Below are 24643 nucleotides of genomic sequence, written 5' to 3'. Positions count from 1 at the left end.
AAGCATAATTATTTGTTTTGTATTACAACAGAGTAGTGGAGTCGGGCACTATCATATTTTATCATATATGCGAAAAGTCAGTGTCTTTGGTTTCCATGAGGATAAATATAAACAATGCAGAACTTAGTAGGGAAAAATCAAGTATTCTCAAGTGTACATCAATTTTGAACAATTATGGTATTATACAAACAAGGAACAACTTGCAAGCATCCAATGTACCAAATGATAACACTCTCAGCTAGTCCAAACTGACACTACAGTACAGCAGTCCCCATATCCAGCATCATTGGCAGCAGTTGAAAAAGCTAGTTTTTACAAAGCATATGCTTTCTATTAATGAGCGATCTGTGATAACCAATAATTGTGACAGATCAGTGTTGCAATGAGAGGCTACCGTATAATGTTGCCAGAAATTTCTAATAGTGGTGGCAGGTGGAGTTGTAACTTTGGTTTTGCCATCGAATGAAGGAAATGAAAGTTGGCCCGGAATTTCCTGAAATGGCATAACTGGCGAAATCTACACCGATTTTTCCATCACGAGTTATGCCTACATTTCCTGAGAATCTCATCAGCATAGCTCAAAGTAAAAACCAGTGTAAAACAAGTGCACATCAGCGTAAACAATCACAGCCTGAGGAAAGTGCCAAAGTTACACCAGATTACTTCTTTAAGTCCCTATTTATGCATGAAAATTAAAGTTTGAAGCCATCAAACCATCATTTATGCACATTAGGGACAGCATGTTTAAAAAAAATACAATCATGGAAGTTTAAAATTTTTAATGCAAATCATTCTGATGCATTCAAAGATACAGAAAATACATTGCAGGAGGAGAAATAAAAAAAATTCTTAAAAAATAATCGGAACAAAAACACCAGAAATATAATTTTAGGTTCTTTTGCGCCTACATTTACAATCTGTTCAGAACTGGTGTAAACTTTTGCATGGAGGCAGAACTATTTTAATGAGCAGTAAAGGTTTCGCAGAAACGGCGTAAAAGAGCGAGGAAATTGGTATGAGTCACTTACGCCTGAATTTCCTCGATCTTTTGTGCCGAAATTTGTACTATGCCGAACTTACGGCACAAGTATTTCGGAAATTCCAGGCCACGGTGGCTCATTGCATTCGAAGTTGATATTTCAGTTTAGGCTCAGTATTTCACACACCTGAAAATCTCAAAAACTTTTGGCACATGCCCATCTTAAAAGGAGCATCATTTGTATTGCATTGGATTCATTAAATAGTCCTGGTTCAGCTTTGAAAAACAATGCCCTTGCCAGTAATAATAGATCAGAGCGTGATACACGAACACTATCTGGGTTTAAAGAAAATGAACAGGTAAAAGCAGCAACACCGATAATTCGACCCACGAAGCCACTTATGGCCTGCCTCACTTCACTTGTCCTCCTGGATCGTTGCCTGACTGTGGGAGGTTCAGTGCTGCATTCCCTCTTTGTCTTGTTCTCCAGCAAAAGGCAGCAAGGAAATGCTATTCGTTCTGTGGAAAAGTCCTATACTCCACGTGGCAACCACCCACAGAGACATGATTGACTGCAGGAGCTCACTCCATGGGGAATCACCAGCACCAACCTATATCCCAGTACTCCATGGTGCAGCCTATTTCAGTATAACAGAGAGCGGCCCTTCAGCCAGACAGTAGTTCAGATTGTGGTCCGCAAAAAAAGGTTAGGGAGCAATACTGGGCAAAAGAAAATACTTCTTCATCAGTAGATGGCGATGTAAAGAACAGTTTTTACCCCTAGCGAGCAAGTAGTTCATAGCGTACTTTCTGACTGAACAGTGCTAGCACACTGCTGGAGGGAAATCTGGCCACCCATCAGTCTCACCCCAGATGGAAGTGGAGGTATTTGTGTTTTTAGATTGTGAAGCAGCTCCTTGGTTGTCCTCTTCTGAAGACATGGGAGAGTCCAACCTGCCCGAAGCAGCAGTCGTGTGCGGCTCTCGCAACGAGTCAGAGTTCTCAACAAGCCCTGGTTTAAATAAAACACTATTTTTCTGAACAGAGATGTTGCCATTTTCTGATGGTATTTCACTCAGTGGAATCACAGTAACAGCAGCCTCTCCTTTTGCTGGTGCAGCTATTAATGCTGCTACTCCTGCGACCTCGGGTAAACAGGTTGCCTGCTCTGAACAGCTTTTTCTGGCAATGATTACATTGTCTACAGAGCTGGTTGTGTCGAGGGCTCCCACAATGGGAGCCTCACAGACCGGCTGGGTGTCGTGCCACGCCTGGATAGTCCGCTTACGTTCCTCAGTGCTCAGCTTGTCCAGCTGACGAGCCTTGAGCAGCGGAGACGGGAATACTGTTCCCTGGAAAATGCGATAGATGTACCTGAAAGGAAAGCCAATATTTCAGCGTTATTTAGTATTGTGGTTTATTAAATGGAGGAGTGCAATGGATTCAAGGGTGGAGTGGGGGTCATTTTAACCCCCCAAAAACTGGTGGGTTTGGGACGGGTGGGAAGTTAAAATACTAAAAATCTGAAACAGGAACCCAACCCACGCCAAACCCCCCCCACTTCCGATTTTAATGAAGGCGGGATAAGGGGCGGGCGAGCAATCTGCTCTCAGGAGGTAGGTCGGTCGTTGAAACCTTTTAAGGAGGCTGCGTACTTCTATTTTTACAGGGTTTCTATTTTTAAACCCACATTGGCCGGTTTCCTGGGCCTCGCGAAACCCAGCAGGTAAAAGGAGACGAGAAGGGCTAGATCCATCAGGTAAATGCCTTCATAGCACTGCTTGTGGGCCAAGAGGAGCAGGGGTGTTTCCCCCAGGCTCAACAAGCTAACCTGTAAACACCCCTCCCCCCCTCCCCTCAGCACAACAATCTTCCCCCGCCCCCATCACCAACCCCTGATGCCCCCGTGATCACCGACTCCCTGATCTACGACCCCTCTCCATTAAAACTCCACCGCGTTCTCCTCTTCACCCTGCTCTGAAACCCCGCTACAGTAAATAGTGGGCCCAAAGTTTCAGTTTCTTGGGTTAATTTCAAGATTACATATTACAGACACAGAAGGAGCAGTAAAGATATTCTTGCTGTAGTTCTTGTGGGGGTACTAGTCCCACTATAATCCTCCCACATTTTCTGGACCACACTTCACTTGCTGCTGAGTTTGTGGGCAGGCCAACTGCTTCCAACCCTCTGCCAGTGTTATTTTGAGTCTGCCATTAGGAAGCACATGACGCTCCTTCAAATTTTCCTTTCATACTATAAGGGAAGAATCGGTCCTTCACCTGTCAACTCACCACAGCACTGCGCTGAGCTCAGAGGCTCAATAGTGCAGAAACTGATCGATTGTCTGCGGAACTCTGCCACGTTGAGTTTTTAAATTCAGTGAGGTTTTAATTATATTTTGTTTCCAGAAATAATTATATACCAGATTTAGTCACATGGTACTTAATACATTCATATCTTACACAAGGTTAATTGTGCAGGCAAGGTGCTAGGTACTTGGTTGGTATTGTGCACAATTTGGTTGCAGTGGGTTACTGGTTGTGACTTTACCAGTAGAGCAAGTGGGAAGGTGCAGGGATGTTGGGCCTTTTTGTCTTGGAAGCCCAAAGTTTAACAACTTTATAACAAAACTGAAAGCTGTATTTAATTTGATTTTTTTTTGTCCAATTGAGTTTGCGCATTCAAATGCTATAAACACTTCGTACCACCACATAGAAAACAGACACTTGTTCCAATTATAACAAGAAGGAATGATCTGCTGCCATTGAAAAATATCTAATGCTTGGAAACCATTATGACTAATTGTTGAAAAGTGAATACATTTTAAACAAAATGTCACATTAGCTTCTGATAATGCCTACTTGTAGATTTTTTTAAACATGCTAGTAAATACCTCGTGGTATCGTCCAGTCAGTTGATAAATATGTCTTTTAGATACAAAATGGCGACTAAAATGGGAGAGAAACTCACTCCACAGCACCACCTACTGGCCAGCACCTGCAGCTACATCATTCCAGGCAATTGGTTACATACAGGATTTCCATCTTAAATGTTTAGATAGGTAGTTTTAATGTTAAATGTTGATGTAAAAGAGTGAACGATAAACTGTGGCAATAGAAAGTGTATGCATACACATGATTTTAAATAATATGTAGATATACAAATTTAATTAAAAGTTCCTACAAATTTGGCCTACTAGAGTATTATAGCTACTATTTTCACCATCAACAATGGAATAAATATTGGCTTTGGTTACAAAATACAGTAATTCCAGTGCATACAATGAAACATTAAAGCCACCAAATCCGGTGTAGTTTTAGTTAAAGCAAGTCATGCCTAATAAGGAATCTTGCAATTCTTGAAGATGGAATAGAGTTCATGCTTTAAAGTAATATGCTGTATAATATGTTTTGAAGTTCAGAAAGTATTTGATAAAAATCATACAGCACAGAACAACACAAGATATATTCCAGAATTGACCCAGGAATAAATTAATTCAGTTATAGAATGATACAGCACAGAAGGATGCCATTCAGCCCATTGTGCCGGAGGCAACTCTTTGAAAGAGCTATTCAATTAGTCCCACTCCCCAGCTCTTGCCCCATCGCCCTGCAAATGTTTCCTTTTCGAGTATGTGTCCAATTCCCTTTTGTAAGTTACTATTGAATCTGCTTCCACCACCCTTTCAGGTAAGGTCATCAGGAAACAGATAATAGAGTTGTCAACTTGTGAAGAGACCGACACTGAAACATTCAGGAAATAGACAGATTCTTGATTCTCTGGGAGTGGAGGGAAGTTAAAATGTGTTGAATGGCTCCTGAGCAATGATCTAACCATCAGGCCAACCTGGATGTGCTGAATAGCCTCACGACATTCTTGTGCTCTAGTGGTTAATAGAATCGGTGAACTTAATACTGAGTTTTCAGCAGGAATCTGAACAGGTTTTACATAAATTACACATTAAAATAGGATATCTGACCATTTGAAACAGAAATGCATATTACCTGGGGAGCAAAGCTATCACTGTGGAGAGGATACAGACCAGGTAGAAGAGTGGGTCTGACATTTGTTGTTCCATGATCCAATACGGATTTGACGGAGGGTTGCAGTTTATACAAGTTCCTCCAAAAGTCAGTGCAAACAAAAAGTAAAATAAAGCACTGCCTGCCATTACAACCCAATGAATCCAAGTCTGTAACACAAATAAATCATGAGTAAATTAACTGGTGCTAGCAATTACTCTAAAAACATTAAATCCCTAAAACCTGGCAAGGAATTGTTTTTAAACAAACGAAGTCTTTTTATGGCATTAAAGAGCCTAACTCCTATTATATTCAGCAACATACCTGACGAAAGGTATGAGTTTGTCATTTTACTCAGGCACATGTTTAGTGCGGTTTCTAACAATTTGCAGTAACTCTCTTTCTACCACAGTCTAAAGAAATCACCATGTGATCGTGTCTACCTTTATGCCACAGGTTGGGTTCTGGGTTACAGTAGTGAAGCAAGTTTAATGTGCCAGCATGCTGCCTCAGAGAGCACAATGACATGGTTACAACCCCCAGAATTGCTCACAGAAAAACTGCACTTCTCCACAGGAAGGGGAAACAATGTAGAGGCCCACTATCATTTCCTGCACACCTTCCAGTAACTGGTTGGAGTAGTGACAGTGGCAGGTGATTTATAGCAGATCATCTGCTCCCAATAATGGAATGATGCGCAGCTTGGGGAATCCACACAAAGGAAGGACAGAAAACCCAAAATGTGAACAAGTTTAATTTGTTTTTTTTAAAAAGAAAAGAGCTTGGGCATATTGTGCTGCATGCACCATCCCTTAAGCTACTGGAGTAGTGGCTTCTAACTTCCAGACTACCTCCAAATATATTAAAGGCTTGAAGTTGCTGAGAGAGAAAGACTGGATTGAACAGCATAAGTGAGTTAATTATCCGGCATAAACATGGCACCCTCTCGCACACCTTAGGATAAATTACAACCAAGCCTTAATCAACTTAATGCAAATGTCTGGAAAACTGCAAGTTCTGTTTTGCCAAGGAATATGTTCCCCACTCAGTGAAAGCTAAGTTGTCACTACTACAATAGAGAGGTGCCCTGCACATTCAGTCATTCAGATCTGGGTTCAGCTTTCAGAAATAATACCACTGTCACACACAATATTGATTTACTGTCCGTTAGCATAAGAACACTCTGTACCCTATTCAGTTAACTCAGCATCTAGTCAATCTATATATTACTAGCTGGGGGGCCCCGCATTGCGAGGGCAATTTTGGGGCGCTTGGTCTCCCTGCCCCTGTGTGTCCCCCCTCTCCCTGTCATGTCCTCTCCCTGTCCTATCCCTCCCTCCCCTCCTCTCCCTCCCCTCCTCTCGCCCACCCCCACCCCTACCCCGCTCCCCTCTGTCCCTCTCTCCGGCCCCTCCCCCTGCCTAGCGCCTGAGGTCCGGAGCTGAGGTCCCCCGCGTATCGCGCGGCTGATGGACGGCCGCTGTGGGCGGGCGGGCGGCGCATGCGCGGTCAGCGCGAGCCCCCCACGATTTCCCGAGGCTCGCCCCCCCCGCGATTTCCCGAGGCGCTCCCCCCCCGCGATTTCCCGAGGCTCTCCCCCCCCCCCCCGCGATTTCCCGAGGCTCTCCCCCCCCTCGCGATTTCCTGAGGCTCTCCCCCCCCCCCCGCGATTTCCTGAGGCTCTCCCCCCCCCGCGATTTCCCGAGGCTCTCCCCCTCCCGCGATTTCCCGAGGCTCTCCCCCCCCGCGATTTCCCGAGGCTCTCTCCTCCCCCGCGATTTCCCGAGGCTCTGCCCCCCCCTATTAAATTGTTATTTAATTCCCTAACACATCATTAAAATATTTACCTTAGTTCCCTAACACACAGAAAGTGTGGGGGAAAAAATTGTGAAAAATCAAGATGGCGGCCACTCACCTCGGTTCAGAAGGATAAGGCCCGCCCACACACGCACCGATTGGTCGACCGGTCAGGTCACCGAAGCGTAGGATTGGTCAATCGTCGAGTCACTCGACACTCAATTGTAGGAAGGAACCCGCCGTCCGATTGGTGGACCTCGATGTCACACGGTTGCTAATGAGATGCTAATGAGCGGAACGCTGAACGTTTTTGGGATACCGCGGGCGGGATTTTTGTCCGGCCGAAACGTAAATACGCCTATGACCGGTCCGGAATCGCAAGCTTTCTTTTGAGGCGACGCGCGCGTCGGTACGCTCTGTAACTTTCAAACGTATAGAGAACAGACAGACAGACAGAGGGACAGACAGACATCGGGACAGACAGAAGAGCCGCTTTATATATATAGATAGATGAAATAAAATGTGACCAAGACCACAATAATCATTGCTGTTTCCTTTCTTTGCACAAATAATATCACTAAAACAAGCCATGAATGTTTTTGAACAAAAACACACAAGAATGATTATATGTAGAATGATGACAAGAAAATGCTAAATTAAAAGTTGACTTGGAGCACAAGTCAGAATGTATCAGCACTGTTAACAGTTTCTTTTAAACAAACGCAACTTATGTTTATATAGCACTATTAAACTAACAAGATGTCCCAGGAGTTTTACAAGGGAAGTGGTAGACACAGCGCAGGAAATAGGAGAGAAGTTTACTGAAAATATTGTTGAAGAGGCAAGTATTGAAGAGTCTTTTCAAGGAGAAGACAGAGGCAACAAAGCAGAGGAGCTTAGGGAGAAAGAAGTAGTGTAGGGGTGTTATGCCTGATGGATCATCCATCAATGGATGAGTGGGGGGAGATGCACTTTAGCTCTGATTTGGAATAGAGTGGTGCATGCATACTGGGACACAGGAATGGAGAGGTTTGTACAGGTAGAGGGGAGGGAGGCCATGGAGGGATTGAGGGGAAGATGCAGACTCGGAAATCAAAATTCTGCGGAACAGGACACCAATTCAATTCAATTTTATTTGTCATATATGCAGCAGACGTGTGTACTGCACAATGAAATGTTGATTTTTACGAGTCCTCCCAACATTGGAATAAATATGGCATAACAATGATAAAAATACTAATAGAAATACTAATAGAAAGACAGTAATAATAAATAAAACAGTAATAAATAATAATAAATTAATCGTTCATGAGTCTTATGGCCTGGGGGTAGAAGCTGTTTCGAAACCTGTTGGTACGAGACCGTATGCTTCGGTATCTCTTACCGGACGGGAGCAGGGCGAAGAGGTTGTGGCTGGGGTGACTCGCGTCTTTAATGATTCTCAGGGCCTTCCCCCGGCACCTCTCGGGGTAGATATCCTGCACAGCAGGTAGTTTAATTCCTATAGTGTGTTGTGCAGCTTTCACTACCATCTGTAGAGCCTTGCGGTCTGTGGCGGTGCAGTTGCCATACCAGGCAGTGATGCAGCCGGACAGGATACTCTCGATGGTGCACCGGTAGAAGTTGGTGAGAATCTGGGGGGCCATTCCAAATTTCTTCAGTCTCCTGAGGAAGAACAGGCGTTGGCATGCCTTCTTGGTTACAACGTCGATGTGATGAGACCACGTTAGGTCCTCCGTAATGAATACACCCAGGAATTTGAAGCTGCTGACCCTCTCCACCTCAGCCCCTTCGATGTAGATTGGGGTGTGTCCCTCCCCCTGCCGCTTCTGAGGTGATGGCTATTCAGGAATTTGTGCACACAGTACAGGGGACACAAAGTTCTAAATGAGCTGGAGTTTGTTTAGGGTGCAGCTGGGAGACCAGTGAGGAAAGTGTTGGAGAAATCAAGTCTTGAGGTGATGATGGCATGGATGAGAACATGATGGCAAGTAAGTTAACTCTTTCGAGAACTGCCAAAATATCTCTGCACCAAATAATAAAATGTAACCAGATCATATAGAATTATTCTGAGGATATTGCGAATTCTATATTATTTGAGTTTATATTATTCAGGCAGTTTTAGTGCAACATATATCATATATTACAGGAAACTTTCTGATATCCAGCACTGACGGGACCGAGCTGGTGCTGTAACATCAAAAGTGCCAGACATACCAGAGTTAATGTTTAAACATACGGAACTGAGAAGCTCCGTGTGAATCAACAAACCCTGTTGCTTAGCAACAGCTTCAAAACAGTCGGCTGCAGCTGCAAGCGTCTGTAGCTGAAGCTGTTGCTATAGCTACAGACCTTGCAGTGCTTGACTGGGAAAAAAAAAAGCAACGAGAACTAAAAAAACGGCTCCTGATTTTTGCCGTTAGATCGAGTATTCCGGACATATAACCTCCGGATAAACCAAAGTTTCCTGTATTAGGAATCACGATTAGAAAATTAGAATGAGAAAATATCTAAATTTTGAATGCCTTGTTGAAATGTTACTAATTCAGCATTATGCTATAAGTGGAACAAGTAGAATTACATCCAATTGAGGAACATAGAATGTCCTGTTACACTTACCCAAGTCTTGCCTTCGATCATCAAATGTAAAAGAATTATGCACAGTATTGCAGTGTTGATAGGTGTTCCAAATGAGTAAATATCCACATCTGAGCCAAAGTAAGTCTGAAAAGAAAAGGATTAATTTTAAAATACATCTCATCATAGCCATGCAGAAGATTCCATTAAGTTCCAGTTTCTAATTTTACGATTGCCTGTCAACTTGTTAGAAAAATTACAATAAGCTGTATTTTAACCACAGTAGGAAATCCTAAGCACCCTACAACTAAAACAAATACATCACGTTAGAGCATGTAACCAACCTTACCACGTCCATCGTCTTAACTTAATCAAAACTCAGTAAATTAACTCCTCATTAATACTCCTCATTAACAGTTTCCAGTTTCCTGGCCCCAACCATCTCCTTTTCACCATGGACGTACAATCCCTCTACACCTCCATCCCCCACCATATGGCCTGAGGGTGCTCCGCTTCTTCCTTGAACAGAGGCCCAACCAGTCCCCATTCACCACCATCCTCCTCCGCCTGGCTGAACTTGTTCTCACATTGAACAAATTATCCTTTGACTCCACTCACTTCCTCCAAATTAAAGGTGCTGCTATGGGAACCCGCATGGGCCCTAGCTATGCCTGCCTTTTTGTGGGATATGTGGAACATTCTTTGTTCCAGTCCTACTCAGGTTCCCTCCCTCACCTCTTTTTCCAGTACATTGAAGGCTGCATTGGTGCCGTTTCCTTCTCTCGCCCTGAACTAGAAAATTTCATTCACTTTGCTTCCAATTTCCACCCTTCCCTCACCTTCACATGGTCCAACTCCGACTCTTCCTTTCCCTTCCTTGACTTCTCTGTCTCCATTTCTGGCGATAGGCTATTGACAAACATCCACTACAAGCCCACTGACTTCCACAGCTACCTGGACTACACTTCCTCCCACCCCGCTTCCTGTAAGAACTCTATTCCATTCTCCCAGTTTCTCCGCCTCTGCCGCATCTGTTGTGACGATGCCACCTTCCATATCAGTGCTTCCGATATGTCTTCCTTTTTCCTCAACCGAGGATTCTCCTCTACCGTGATTGACAGGGCCCTCGATGTGTCCGTTCCATTTCTCGCACTTCTGCTCTCATCCCTTCTCCCTCCCAGAACCACGATAGGGTTCCCCTTGTCCTCACCTTTCACCCCACCAGCCGCCACAATCCACGGATCATCCTGCGCCATTTCTGCCATCTCCAACGTGATCCCACCACCAAATGCATCTTCCCCCTCCCCTCCCCTTTCAGCATTCCGAAGGGACCGCTCCCTCCGCAACACCCTGGTCCACTCCTCAATCACCCCCTACAGCCCCTCCCCTCCCCATGGCACATTCCTGTGCAAGCGCAGGAGATGCAACAGCTGCCCTTTTACCCCCTCCCTTCCCATTGTCCAGGGCCCTAAACACCCCTTCCAGGTGAAACAGCGATTTACTTGTAATTCTTGCAATTTTTTTTATTTGCTTATGGGATGTGGGAACCATTGGCAAGGCCAGCATTTACTGCCCATCCCTAGTTGCCCTTGAGAAGTTGGTGGTGAGCTGCCTTCTTGAACCGCTGCAGTCCGTGCAGTGAAGGCAGGCCCACAGTGCCGTTAGGGAGGGAGTTCCAGGATTTTGACCCAGCGACGATGAAGGAATGGCAATATATTTCTAAGTCAGGATGGTGTGTGACTTGGAGGGGAACTTGGAGGTGGTGGTGTTCCCATGCGCCTGCTGCCCTTGTCCTACTAGGTGGAAAAGATCGCGGGTTTGGGAGGTGCTGCCGAAGAAGCCTTGCCAAGTTGCTGCAGTGCATCTTGTAGATGGTGCACACTGCAGCCACGGTACGCCGGTGGTGGAGGGAGTGAATGTTTAAGGTGGTGGATGGGGTGCCAATCAAGCGGGCTGCTTTGTCCTGGATAGTGTCGAGCTTCTTGAATGTTGTTGGAGCTGCACTCATCCAGGCAAGTGGAGAGTATTCCATCACACTCCTTACTTGGTGGAAAGGCTTTGGGGGGTCAGGAGGTGAGACACTCGCCGCAGAATACCTAGCCTCTGATCTGCTCTTGTTGCCACACTTGTTGCTGAACACTGTGCAGTCATCAGCGAACATACCCATTTCTGACTTTATGTTGGACGGAAGGTCATTGATGAAGCAGCTGAAGATGGTTGGCACTGCCCTGAGGAACTCCTGCAGCGATGTCCTGGGGCTGTGATGATTGACCTCCAACCACCACAGCCATCTTCTTTTGTGCTAGGTATGACTCCAGCCAGTGGAGCGTTTTCCCCGATTCCCATTGACTTCAGTTTTACGAGGGCTCCTTGATGCCACACTCAGTCAAATGCTGCCTTGATGTCAAGGGCAGTCACACTCATCTCACCAATGGAATTCAGCTCCTTTGTCCATGTTTGGACCAAGGCTGTAATGAGGTCGGGAGCCGAGTGGTCTTGGCAGAACCCAAACTAGGCATCAGTGAGCAGGTTATTGGTGAGTAAGTGCCGCTTGATATCACTGTCGATGACACCTTCCATCACTTTGCTGATGATTGAGAGTAGACTGATGGGGCGGTAATTGGCCGGGTTGGATTTGTCCTGCTTTTTGTGGACAGGACATACCTGGACAATTTTCCACATTGTCAGATAGATGCCAGTGTTGTAGCTCTACTGGAACAGCTTGGCTAGAAGTGCGGCTAGTTCTGGAGCACAAGTCTTCAGCACGACAGCCAGGATGTTTTCGGGGCCCACAGCCTTTGCTGTATCCAGTGCGCTCAGCCATTTCTTGATATCACGTGGAATTAATCAAATTGGCTGAAGACTGGCTTCTGTGATGGTGGGGACCTCGGGAGTAGGCCGATATGGATCATCTACTCGGCACTTCTGGCTGACGATAGTTGCAAATGCTTCAGCCTTGTCTTTTGCACTAACGTGCTGGGCACCACCATCATTGAGGATGGGGATATTCATGGAGCCTCCTCCTCCCGTTAGTTGTTTAATGATCCACCGCCATGCATGACTGGATGTGGCCGGACTGCAGAGCTTTGATCTGATCCATTGATTGTGGGATCGCTTAGCCCTGTCGATGGCATGCTGCTTCTGCTTTTTAGTCTCATTTTTAGGTACACCTGGTGCTGCTCCCGGCATGCTCTTCTACAGTCCTTATTGAACCAGGGTTGGTCCCCTGGCTTGGTGGTAATGGTAAAGTGAGGGATCTGCCGGGCCATGAGGTTACAGATTGTGGTGGAATACAATTCTGCAGCTGCTGCTGGCCCACAGCGCCTCATGGATGCCCAGTTTTGAGCTGCTAGATCTGTTCTGAATCTATCCCATTTAACACGGTGGTAATGCCACACAACACAATGGAGGGTTTCCTCAGTGTGAAGATGGGACTTTGTCTCCACAATGATTGTGTGGTGATCACTGCTACCAATGTTGTCATGGACAGATGCATCTGCGACAGGTAGATTGGTGAGGACGAGGTCAAGTAGGTTTTTCCCTCGTGTTGGTTCTCTCATCACCTGGCGCAGGCCCAGACTGGCAGCTATGTCATTCAGGACTCGGCCAGCTCGGTCAGTGGTGGTGCTACCGAGCCACTCTTGGTGATTGACATTGAAGTCCCCGACCCAGAGTACATTCTGTACCCTTGCTGCTCTCAGTGCTTCTTCCAAGTGGTGTTCAACATGGAGGAGTAATGATTCATCAGCTGAGAGAGGGCAGTAGGTGGTAATCAGCAGGAGGTTTCCTTGCCCATGCTTGACCTGGAGCCATGAGACTTCATGGGGTCCAGAGTCAATGTTGGGGACTGCCGGGGCCACTCCTTCGGGACTGCCGGGGCCACTCCTTCCCGACTGTATACCACTGTGCCACCACTCCTGGTGGGTCTGTGGGACAGGACATACCCAGGGATGGTGATGGAGGAGTTTGGGATATTGGCTGAAAGGTGTGATTCTGTGAGTATGACTATGTCAGGCTGTTGTTTGACTAGTCTGTGGGACAGCTCTCCCAATTTTGGCACAAGTCCCCAGATGTTGGTGAGGAGGACTTTGCAGGGTTGACTGGGCTGGGTGTGCCGTTGTCGTGTCCGTAGCCGGTGCCGAGGTCGATGCCGGGTGGTCTGTCCGGTTTCATTCTTATGATGTTTTGTAGCGGTTAGTTACAACTGAGTGACTTGCTAGGTCATTTCAGAGGGCAGTTAAGAGTCAACTATATTGCTGTGGGTCTGGAGTCACATATAGGCCAGAGCAGGTAAGGACGGCAGATTTCCTTCCCTAAAGGACATTAGTGAACCAGATGGGTTTTTACGACAATCCGATAGTTTCATGGCCACCATTACTGATGCTAGCTTTAATTGAATTTAAATTCCCCAGCTGCCGTGGTGGGATTTGAACTCACGTCTCTGGATCATTGGTCCAGGCCTCTGGATTACTAGCCCAGCGACATTACCACTACGCTACCGTCCCCCTATATATACTGTATTCGCTGCTCACAATGCGGGCTCCTCTACATTGGGGAGACCAAACGCAGATTGGGTGACCGCTTTGCAGAACACCTCCATTCAGTCCGCAAGGGTGACCCCGAGCTTCCGGTCACCTGTCACTTTAATTCTCCGCTCCACTCCCACTCAGACCTCTCCGTCCTCGGCCTCTTGCATTGTTCCAATGAAGCTCAACGTAAACTCGAGGAACAGCACCTCATCTTCCGATTAGGCACTTTACAGCCTTCTGGACTCAACATTGAGTTCAACAATTTCAGACCGTAACCTCGGCCCCCATTTTTTCAGGCAGCAGCTGTTGATGATTCTGCTATTCCCATTTGCAACATTAGTTCTGCTACCTTTCATTCTAGCACAGACTGTCCCTTTAGTTCCTTCCTCCCCTCCCCTCCCCTGCACCTGCTTAAAACCTGTTTCATCGCCAACTTTTTCCAGTTCTGACGAAGGGTCATCGACCTGAAACGTTAACTCTGTTTCTCTCTCCACAGATGCTGCCTGGCCTGCTGAGTGTTTCCAGCATTTTCTGTTGTTATTCCTCATTAATACTCTTTATTCCTCACTGCAGAGATAACAGTGAGTTCAAACAGGCCCAACTGCGTCTCTGCTAGTCTTTACAGCACAGCACTAACAGCCACTCTTGTGAAAATGAGCTGTCCACTACATAAGACAGAGAATATGCATGACTGAACTCGAACCCACCAAGTGATGTTAGATATCATAATTCACAGTCTAAAAGGATGAATTATATAGGACCAATTCACGAGAGGTTTGTTTTTCCATAAATCACCAACCCCTATTGTGCATATTATCTGTACAAAAATAGTTATGAGTGTTGTATATTTTCAATGAGGTTAGCTAAATTAATAGACATTAATTGAACAAAAGTCAGCTGGTTGAGTTATCACCAGCCCAGTAAAATTCTGTGATGCAGCTCCGTGTCAATCAATGAGAGGCTGGAGTTCAATCTGCACATATTGTGTGCACATTGAGGAGTGCTGTCAATATATCTATTCTATTATTAAATTTTGTGTGTCCTGTGAAATGCCTTTGAAAAGTCATGTACAGCCCTTTTGCCTGCGATGCCTTTAGGGAACACTAACATAATAAAATAGGGCTTTTCAATGTTATGTGACAATCTGTCTGACTGCTGTAGTTCTGCACTTAAGCCACTAAGTGGTGCTGCAGAGACAAATTCCTCTGCCTTGTTTTCCAGCTCAGGATATTTTTTTAAAACTCTTCAGGTAAGTTAACATTTCAGGCAATTTTTCATATTGTATATTCTGGTTTCATTTTTTCTGTTAAAATTTGCTTTCCGGCTTTTGCTCACAGCTTCCAGTCTTTCTTGGCCCTCCCTGCTCTTCTCCAGGAAGAGAGAAAGTACAGCTTCATGCCCCACTCAAGGCAGTCCTCTCCCCTGCTCTTTCACCATGCTAGTTTCCCCTGCACTACCTCCCCCACTGGCAGCTCTGTTCTACCTTCCCTCCTCTGTTCCCTGGTGCACAGCCCATTCTCGAGCCCTTCATCTCATAATAAATGCATGAAAAATTCAAAATTTTGCAAAACAAATATCATAGATTTACCTATAAAATGATCCAGTTGCTGCAAAAATTCCCCAACCCTCCACATCGACCTCCATGCACCCCACTGAACCACTTCAACAGTCTCAACACTTGGTGCACCCTTCCTCACTATCGAACTGCACCAGATGCATCCGCACCAAAGTTCTCCGCCACCCAGCTCAGTTGTGGGCCCAGCGTGAAGCCCCGTGCACCCTGCGGAACTTCATAAGAACATAAGAAATAGGAGTAGGAGTAGGCCAATCGGCCCCTCGAGCCTGCTCTGCCATTCAATAAGATCATGGCTGATCTGATCCTAACCGCCAATCTACTATCACAGAACCATCTCCTGAATCTAACAGAATTAGACACACGAAATAGGAGCAGGATCAGGCTACACGGCCCCTGGGCCCGCTCCGCTACCCACAGGGCCATGACCGATCCGAACCTAGACTCATGTCCAAATTCCTGCCCGCTCCCCGTAACCCTTAATTCCCTTTACTTCTAGGAAACTGTCTATTTCTGTTTTAAATTTATGTAATGATGTAGCTTCTACAGCTTTTTGGGGCAGCATATTCCATGGACCTACCACCCTCTGAGTGAAGTAGTTCCTCCTCATCTCAGTTTTGAAAGAGCAGCCCCTTATTCTAAGACTATGCCCCCTAGTTCTAGTTTCACCCATCATCGGGAACATCCTCCCCGCATCCACCCGATCCAACCCCTTCACAATCTTATATGTTTCAATAAGATCGCCTCTCATTCTTCTGAACTCCAATGAGTAGAGTCCCAATCTACTCAACCTCTCCTCATATGTCCATCCCCTCATCCCCGGGATTAACCGAGTGAACCTTCTTTGTACTGACTCGAGAGCAAGTATGTCCTTTCTTAAGTATGGACACCAAAACTGTATGCAGTATTCCAGGTGCGGTCTCACCAATACCTTGTACAACTGAAGCAATACCTCCCTATTTTTATATTCTATCTCCCTAGCAATGAAAGCCAACATTCCATTGGCCTTCTAAATCATTTGCTGCACCTGCATACTAACCTTTTGAGTTTCGTGCACCAGGACCCCCAGATCCCTTTGTACTTCAGTACTTTCCAGTTTCTTGCCATTAAGATAATAACTTGCTTTACGATTTTTCCTGCCAAAGTGCATAACCTCACACTTTCCAGTATTGTATTCCATCTGCCAAATCTCTGCCCACTTACTTAGCCTGTCTATGTCCCCTTGCAGGTTTTTTATGTCCTCCTCACTCACTACTTTCCCTCCCATCTTAGTATCATCTGCAAACTTTGATATGTTACACTCGGTCCCCTCCTCCAAATCGTTAATATAGATTGTAAAGAGTTGGGGACCCAGCACTGACCCCTGCGGAACACCACTAGTTACTGATTGCCAGTCTGAGAATGAACCATTTATCCCAACTCTCTGCCTTCTGTTAGATAGCCAATCCTCTATCCATGCCAGAATATTACCCCCAATCCCGTGATTTTTCATCTTAAGCAATAATCTTTTGTGTGGCACCTTGTCAAATGCCTTCTGGAAGTCTAAATACACTACGTCCATTGGTTCCCCTTTATCCACCCTATATGTTACTTCCTCAAAGAACTCCAGCAAATTTGTCAAACATGACTTCCCCTTCATAAAACCATGCTGACTTTGTCCTATTAAATTATGATTATCCAAATGTCCTGTTACTGTCTCCTTAATAATGGACTCCAAAATTTTACCTACCACAGATGTTAGGCTAACCGGTCTATAGTTTCCAGCCTTCTGTCTACTGCCCTTTTTAAATAAGGGTGTTACATTAGCAGTTTGCCGGGACCTTTGCCGAGTCCAGGGAGTTTTGGAAAATTATTACCAATGCATCCACAATCCCTACCGCCACTTCCCTCAAGACCCTAGGATGTAAGCCATCAGGTCCAGGTGATTTATCCGCCTTGAGTCCCATTATTTGACCGAGTACCACTTCTTTAGTGATTTTGATTGTGTTTAGCTCCTCCCCCCCTTTAGCCCCCTGTTTGTCCAGTGTTGGGATATTCTTAGTGTCTTCTACTGTAAAGACTGATACAAAATATTCAGTGTTTTTGCCATCTCCATATTTCCCATCATTAATTTCCCGGTCTCATCTTCTAAGGGACCAACATTTACTTTAGCCACCCTTTTTCTTTTTATATAACTATAAAAACTCTTACTATCTGTTTTTATATTTTTTGCTAATTTACTTTCATAATCTATCTTCCCTTTCTTAATCAATCTTTTTGTTATTTTTTGCTGTCTTTTAAAGTTTTCCCAATCCTCTATCCTCCCACTAGATTTGGCTACCTTATATGCCCTTGTTTTTAGTCGAATACTATCCTTAATTTCTTTACTTAGCCACGGATGGCTGTCTTTTCTTTTACACCCTTTTCTTCTCAGTGGAATATATTTTTTTTGGAAGTTGTAAAGTAACTCCTTAAATGTACACCACTGATCATGTATCGTCTTACCCTTTAATCTATTTTCCCAGTCCACTCTACTCAATTCCGCTCTCATACCTTCATAGTCTCCTTTATTCAAGCTTAGCAGGCTTGTTTGAGATCCAACCTTCTCACTCTCTAATTGAATATGGAATTCAACCATGTTATGGTCACTCATTCCAAGGGGATCCTTTACTAGGACATTTTTAATTAATCCTGTCTCGTTACACAGGACCAGATCTGAGGTTGCTTGTCCCCTGGTTGGTTCAGTTACATACTGCTCAAGAAACCCATCCCTAATACACTCAATGAACTCATCCTCAAGGCAGCCCTGCCCAATTTGATTTGTCCAATTAATATGATAGTTAAAATCCCCCATAATTATAGATGTTCCCTTATTACAAGCCTCAACTATTTCCTGATTGATACTCCGTCCAACAGAGTTGCATCTGTTCGGAGGCCTATAGACTACGCACACTAGTGTTTTTTTCACCTTATTATTCCTTACCTCCACCCAAACCGTTTCATTATCCTGATCTTTTGACCCAATATCATTTCTCTGTATTACAGTGATTCCTTCCTTTATTAACATAGCCACCCCACCTCCCCTTCCTTCCTGCCTGTCCTTCCTGATCGTTAAATAACCTGGTATGTTTAATTCCCAGGCATTGTCACCCTGCAGCCATGTTTCTGTTATGGCCACAAGATCATACCCATATGTAGTTATTTGTGCCATTAACTCGTCTATTTTGTTACGAATGCTACGTGCATTCAGATAGAGAATATGTTTTGTGACACTTAGTTCCTGCTTTTGCCCTTTTTATTACTTTACCTTTTACTCCATACCTTCTGCCCCTTCCTGACACGCTCTGGTTTTTAATTTCCCCACTGTTACCTAAGTCTATGACCTTCTCTGTTGTCATTTTTATTATTTGCTCTCTAGGAACCTCCCCCCAACTAGTTAGTTTAAAGCCCTCTCTGCAGCCCTAGTTATATGATCCGCCAGGACTCTAGTCCCAGCACTGGCCAAGTGAAGCCCGTCCCAACGGAACAGCTCCCTCCTGCCCCAGTACTGGTGCCAGTGTCCCAGGAAGCAAAACCCATTTCTCCCACACCAGTCTTTGAGCCACGCATTTAACTCTCTTATTTTATTTGTCCTAGCCAAATTCGCTCGTGGCTCAGGTAATAATCCAGAGATTATTACCCTTGTGGTTCTGCTTTTTAATTTGGCACCTAGCTGCTCAAACTCCTTCAGCAGAACCTCATTCCTTGTCCTATCTATGTTGTTGGTACCAACATGGACCACGACAACTGGATCCTCCCCCTCCCACTCCAAGTTTCTCTCCAGTCCAGAGGAGATGTCCTTAACCCTGGCACCGGGCAGGCAACACAGCCTTCGGGACTCTCGCTCTCGGCTGCAAAGAACTCTATCTATCCCCCTAACGATACTATCCCCTACCACTACAACATTTCTTTTAACTCCCCCCACTTGAATGGCCCCCCGCTCCACGGTGCTATGGCCAGGTTGCTCATCCTCCCCGCAGTCCTTGTTCCCATCCTCACAGGGAGTAAGAGCCTCGAACCTGTTGGACAAGTGCAAGGGCTGCGGCTCCTCCAACACTACCTCCTGGATCCCCGTACCTGCCTCACTTCGAGTCACACCATCCTGACCCTGGCCACGGACTACATCTGAATTAATTAATCTAATTGGTGTGAATACCTCGTGATACACAGAGTCCAGGTAACTCTCCCCCTCCCTGATGTGTCTCAGTGTTTGAAGCTCAGACTCCAGCTCTTCAACACGGAGCCGGAATTCCTCGAGCAGCCAACACTTACTGCAAATGTGATCACCGTGAGCATCAATGGTGTCCACCAGCTCCCACATATTGCAGCAGCAACACATCACCTGATCTCCCATTCTATATAATTAATTAAATGTATTAATATTATTCTTAAATACCCTCTGCCCCGATTCTAGATGATGAATATCACACCTTAGAAACTATAAACCACAGAGTTTAAGCTTAAAAAGGGAGAAATACTTACCAACCAATCACTTACCCGCTTTCTGGTGACGTCACACTTGGATTACTTTTTACCTCTCTCCTTCCCTCTGACGTCCGAGACTGGAGATTGGTACACCTTACCTGGGTCTCTGGAGCCTTTATACAGCCGCTCAGCCCGCGATTCCCGCCGATTCTCGCACTGAGGCCTTACCTGGGTCTCTGGAGCCTTTATACAGCCGCTCAGCCCGCGATTCTCGCACTGAGGCCTTACCTGGGTCTCTGGAGCCTTTATACAGCCACTCAGCCCGCGATTCCCGCCGATTCTCGCACTGAGGCCTTACCTGGGTCTCTGGAGCCTTTATACAGCCACTCAGCCCGCGATTCCCGCCGATTCTCGCACTGAGGCCTCACTTGGGTCTCGGGAGCCTTTATACAGCCGCTCAGCCCGCGATTCCCGCTGATTCTCGCACTGAGGCCTTACCTGGACTCTGGAGCCATTATACAGCCGCTCAGCACGCGATTCTCGCACTGAGGCCTTACCTGGGTCTCTGGAGCCTTTTTACAGCCGCTCAGCCCGCCGATTCTCGCACTGAGGCCTTACCTGGGTCTCTGGAGCCTTTATACAGCCGCTCAGCCCGCAATTCCCACCGATTCTCGCACGGAGGCCTTATCTGGTCTCTGGAGCCTTTATACAGCCGCTCAGCCCGCGATTCTCACACTGAGGCCTTACCTGGGTCTCTGGAGCCTTTATACAGCCGCTCAGCCCGCGATTCCCACTGATTCTCGCACTGAGGCCTTACCTGGACTCTGGAGCCATTATACAGCCGCTCAGCACGCGATTCTCGCACTGAGGCGTTACCTGGGTCTCTGGAGCCTTTATACAGCCGCTCAGCACGCGATTCTCGCACTGAGGCCTTACCTGGGTCTCTGGAGCCTTTATACAGCCGCTCAGCCCGCAATTCCCACCGATTCTCGCACGGAGGCCTTATCTGGTCTCTGGAGCCTTTATACAGCCGCTCAGCCCGCGATTCTCACACTGAGGCCTTACCTGGGTCTCTGGAGCCTTTATACAGCCGCTCAGCCCGCGATTCCCGCTGATTCTCGCACTGAGGCCTTACCTGGACTCTGGAGCCATTATACAGCCGCTCAGCACGCGATTCTCGCACTGAGGCGTTACCTGGGTCTCTGGAGCCTTTATACAGCCGCTCAGCACGCGATTCTCGCACTGAGGCCTTACCTGGGTCTCTGGAGCCTTTATACAGCCGCTCAGCCCGCAATTCCCACCGATTCTCGCACGGAGGCCTTACCTGGTCTCTGGAGCCTTTATACAGCCGCTCAGCCCGCGATTCCTGCCGATTCTCGCACCAATAGTCTCACTATCACAGCAGCAGACGGACCCTCACCCCTCAGGGTTCACCACCCAGCCCAGCTGAGACCTGATGTGAAGAAGTTTGTGACTGCACAGCTGACTGAAGACACGCCGGTATTTAAAAAAAATCCCAGTAGGTGCAGCTCTAGAATCAGCTTGAGGACGGAGAAAGCAGCAGAGGCATGAGAAAGTATTTTTGCTGTACAGGAACAATTAGGAAAAAGCTTTCCTAATCAATTAGGAATGAAAGTATTCCTTTAATTTACTAGAAATGCTTGTTCATACATATTTCAGAGAATGCTGCCTATAAATTCACTAAACTGTATGAGAGTCTGGAACATCATCTCAATACCTTTGCTGTTCCAGAGTAGAAATTACAGCCTAGATTTTCAATTTTGACGGTGGCAGAAAACAGGCATTAGCAGATTTCTTGCCATTTATACAAATTGATTGATTTTCCTTCCTAAATGTGAAAATCTACCCCCATCTCTTGAAGCTTATCCTTTTTGATAAAAAACGTGACAGGGAAAACAAAAGACAATAGCTACTACATGCTGAGACACTTACAAAATATGGAACAAAGAAGCAGACGAGACTTTGATAAAAGGCATCCAGTATGCTGATCCAAAACGTTGATGATAAGTAGGCCTACAAAAAAGTACAAAGTGAAATAAGTCAGTGTAAAATCTAACAACTACTTGTGTCTCCCACTTTAACTTGATGGTTGCTCTTTAAGTTTGTTAAGAATAACTTTGAACAGTATGTATATAACCGTAGTAATTCACACATTGATATTTAGTCAGTTATAGTTAGTCAGTTATAGTTAGAATAATGAGTCCACTTATAAAATCAAAAGTGGAAGGCAGAGTTTTATTGATTTTAGTGAAGAAATGGCCAATTTTCAATTTGCACACAGGCTCAGTCTGGAAGCTGCAGCTCACACATTGATGACAGGACAGTTCTTCATAGTGGGAGGCTCAATTCCTATCAACAGAACTGGTGATGAAAAACTTAGTCATGAAAGCATGACTGAAAGAATTTCAAACCAGAATCAATTTTAATTGAGTTCATTCAAATTTATTAGGAAATATCCAAATGCTGGACCAATTTGGACTTGAATGTACGATAGCAAAATACTGCAGATGCTGGAAATCCGAAATAACAACAGAAGATGCTGGAAAAACTCAGCAGGCCAGGCAACATCTGTGGAGAGAAATTAGAGTCGACGTTTCGGGTCTAACCCTTTTTCAAAACTGGAAAGGAAATGAAATAGATCGAAAGGCAGGGCTGGGAGAGAACAAAAGAAGTGAAGAGACATTAAGAGGTATTCAAAACGAGACGAGATGGTGATAGGACTAGTGGGGACAAAAGACGGCTCAGATTAGGTGTGAAATGTCCTGGCAGAATGAGAGACAGCTGCCATGTGGGAGAGAGAAAAAAAGAGGGAAAAACCAAAACAAAGGGGTGGATAAAAAATATAAGTAAAAATGTAATAGGGGCCAAGGTTATGATCTGAAATTGTTGAACTCGATATTGAGTCCGGAAGGCTGCAAAGTACCTAATCGGAAGATGAGGTGCTGTTGAATGTGCCTGTACCGAGAATCACAGAATTTCACAGCACAAAAAGCCATTTGGTGGAGAGCATTTGCACCAGCTTCTTGAAGGAGGTTGCCACTTTGTCCTATTCCCCTTAAATTTTTCTTTTCAAATATTTATTCGCTTCCCTTCTAACAGCTGTTATGGACTCTGCTCCCACCATTGTTTCTGGTAGGGCATTTCTTGTTGAGACAACCCATAGTGTGAAAAAAAATCTCTTAACTTCTTTCTTCATACTTTTGATGATCTTAAATTTATGCTCTCTAATTACCAACTTACTTCCCAGTGGAAATAGTTTTTCTCTGCTCATCACCTCTATCAGATCTCCTCTTAACTTTCTCTGTTCTAGTGAAAAGAGCCCCAGTTTTTAAAATCTCTCTTCATAACTGAATCTCTCATCCTTGATATTATCTTAGCTCGTTTCAACACCTCTCCATGGACTTAACATCGTATCTAAAGTAGAGTGCCCAAAAGTGGGCACAATATTCAAACTGTAGCCAATGATTCATTTAGGTATGTGTTAGATCCGTGTATCTTAATGTTGTGTCCTTCAATAATCAGACAACAGACTGCAGGGAACAATTCAACAGGTGTTTACTGAATGAGGGTTACTCTAGAACTAACTATACAGATCACTACTCAGGGTTTATGTACAGGTGTGGTCACTGCCGGTACTACAGTATACAGGAGCTGTAAAAAGTAGTTCGCCCCTTAACGGTACATACATTACAATTCCTCCCCTTTTAGATTAACAGTACCATAACACACATTTAACAATTAAATATCAAACTAATTACAATTAACACTTTTAACATGCAACATTAGCTGAAAATAGTCTATTTATAAATTCAGTCTTTGGGGAGGCTTCCTGATCCTTTCTGGATAGCGCCTTTCCCGAGTGTCTTGCTCTTGGTGCAGAGGCGATTCTGGCCCCCTGTCGTCGGTTGGTTCATCAGCTTCCGATGCTACTGTTTCTGGGGTAGATGCTACCTGTACGTCTGGTTCATCACCAGGTATGTATGGGCGAGGCATGGGGTTGACTTGTTCCTGTGACTCTAGGATCTGGTCAGCATGGCGTCTCACGATGCTCTCCCCAATGTCCACTGTGTACATTAGTGGGCCCTGCCGTGTGCATATCGTTCCTGGCTGCCATTTTTCTGTTCGGTAGTCGCGGGCCAAGACTGGTTGCCCTACATTGAAGCTCCTTGTTGGCTTCTCATGGATGTGCTGGAATTGCTTACTCTCAACATCTCTTCGCACGTTTGGTCTGAGCAAATCCAGGTGAGATCTTAACCTTTGGTTAAAGAACATCATGGCTGGGGCCTGGTTGGTGACTGCATGTGTCGCATTCCGGTAGGCGAACAGGAAATTGTCCACCTTGTGCTGCAGCGGAATGTTGTCATTGTACATAGCCTTTATTGCCTTCTTAAAGGTTTGTACGAACCTCTCAGCCAATCCATTTGTGGCTGGATGATACGGGGCGGATGTGTAATGCCTTACCCCATTCTTTTTCAAGAACCTCTGGAACTCTTCAGACACAAACTGTGGTCCGTTGTCGGAGCAAATCTGTTCTGGCAAGCCATTCCTGGCAAAAATGGTCTGTAGGATTGCAATAGTTTTCTCCGTGGTGGTGGAGGACATTTTGATGACCTCAGGCCATTTCGAGTGCGCATCCACGGCTATTAAAAACATTGAGTCCATGAATGGACCAGCAAAATCAATATGCACCCATTGCCATGGA

The 24643-nt window shown here is 45.4% G+C and overlaps 1 protein-coding gene across 2 annotated transcripts in view; it reads right to left on the bottom strand.

Moving 5' to 3' along the window:
- Positions 1–764: 764 nt before the first annotated feature.
- atp10d (ATPase phospholipid transporting 10D) overlaps positions 765–24643 on the bottom strand; it is a 269873-nt gene continuing 245994 nt past the window's right edge. For both annotated transcript variants that reach the window (XM_085969712.1, XM_085969722.1), the window contains 4 exons: positions 21874–21954; positions 9418–9522; positions 4984–5171; positions 765–2353 (listed from right to left, as the gene is read on the bottom strand). In XM_085969712.1, the coding sequence (XP_085825838.1) occupies positions 1804–2353; positions 4984–5171; positions 9418–9522; positions 21874–21954 (924 nt within the window). In that variant the 3' untranslated portion in view covers positions 765–1803. The remainder of the gene's footprint in view (positions 2354–4983; positions 5172–9417; positions 9523–21873; positions 21955–24643) is intronic.

The sequence above is a fragment of the Somniosus microcephalus genome, chromosome 2 (assembly GCF_052327205.1).
Source record: "Somniosus microcephalus isolate GS21.2 chromosome 2, FLI_Smic_1.0, whole genome shotgun sequence".
Classification (NCBI taxonomy): domain Eukaryota; kingdom Metazoa; phylum Chordata; class Chondrichthyes; order Squaliformes; family Somniosidae; genus Somniosus; species Somniosus microcephalus.
Note: the sequence above shows the minus strand (reverse complement) of the source record. Positions and strands in the feature narration are given on the sequence as shown.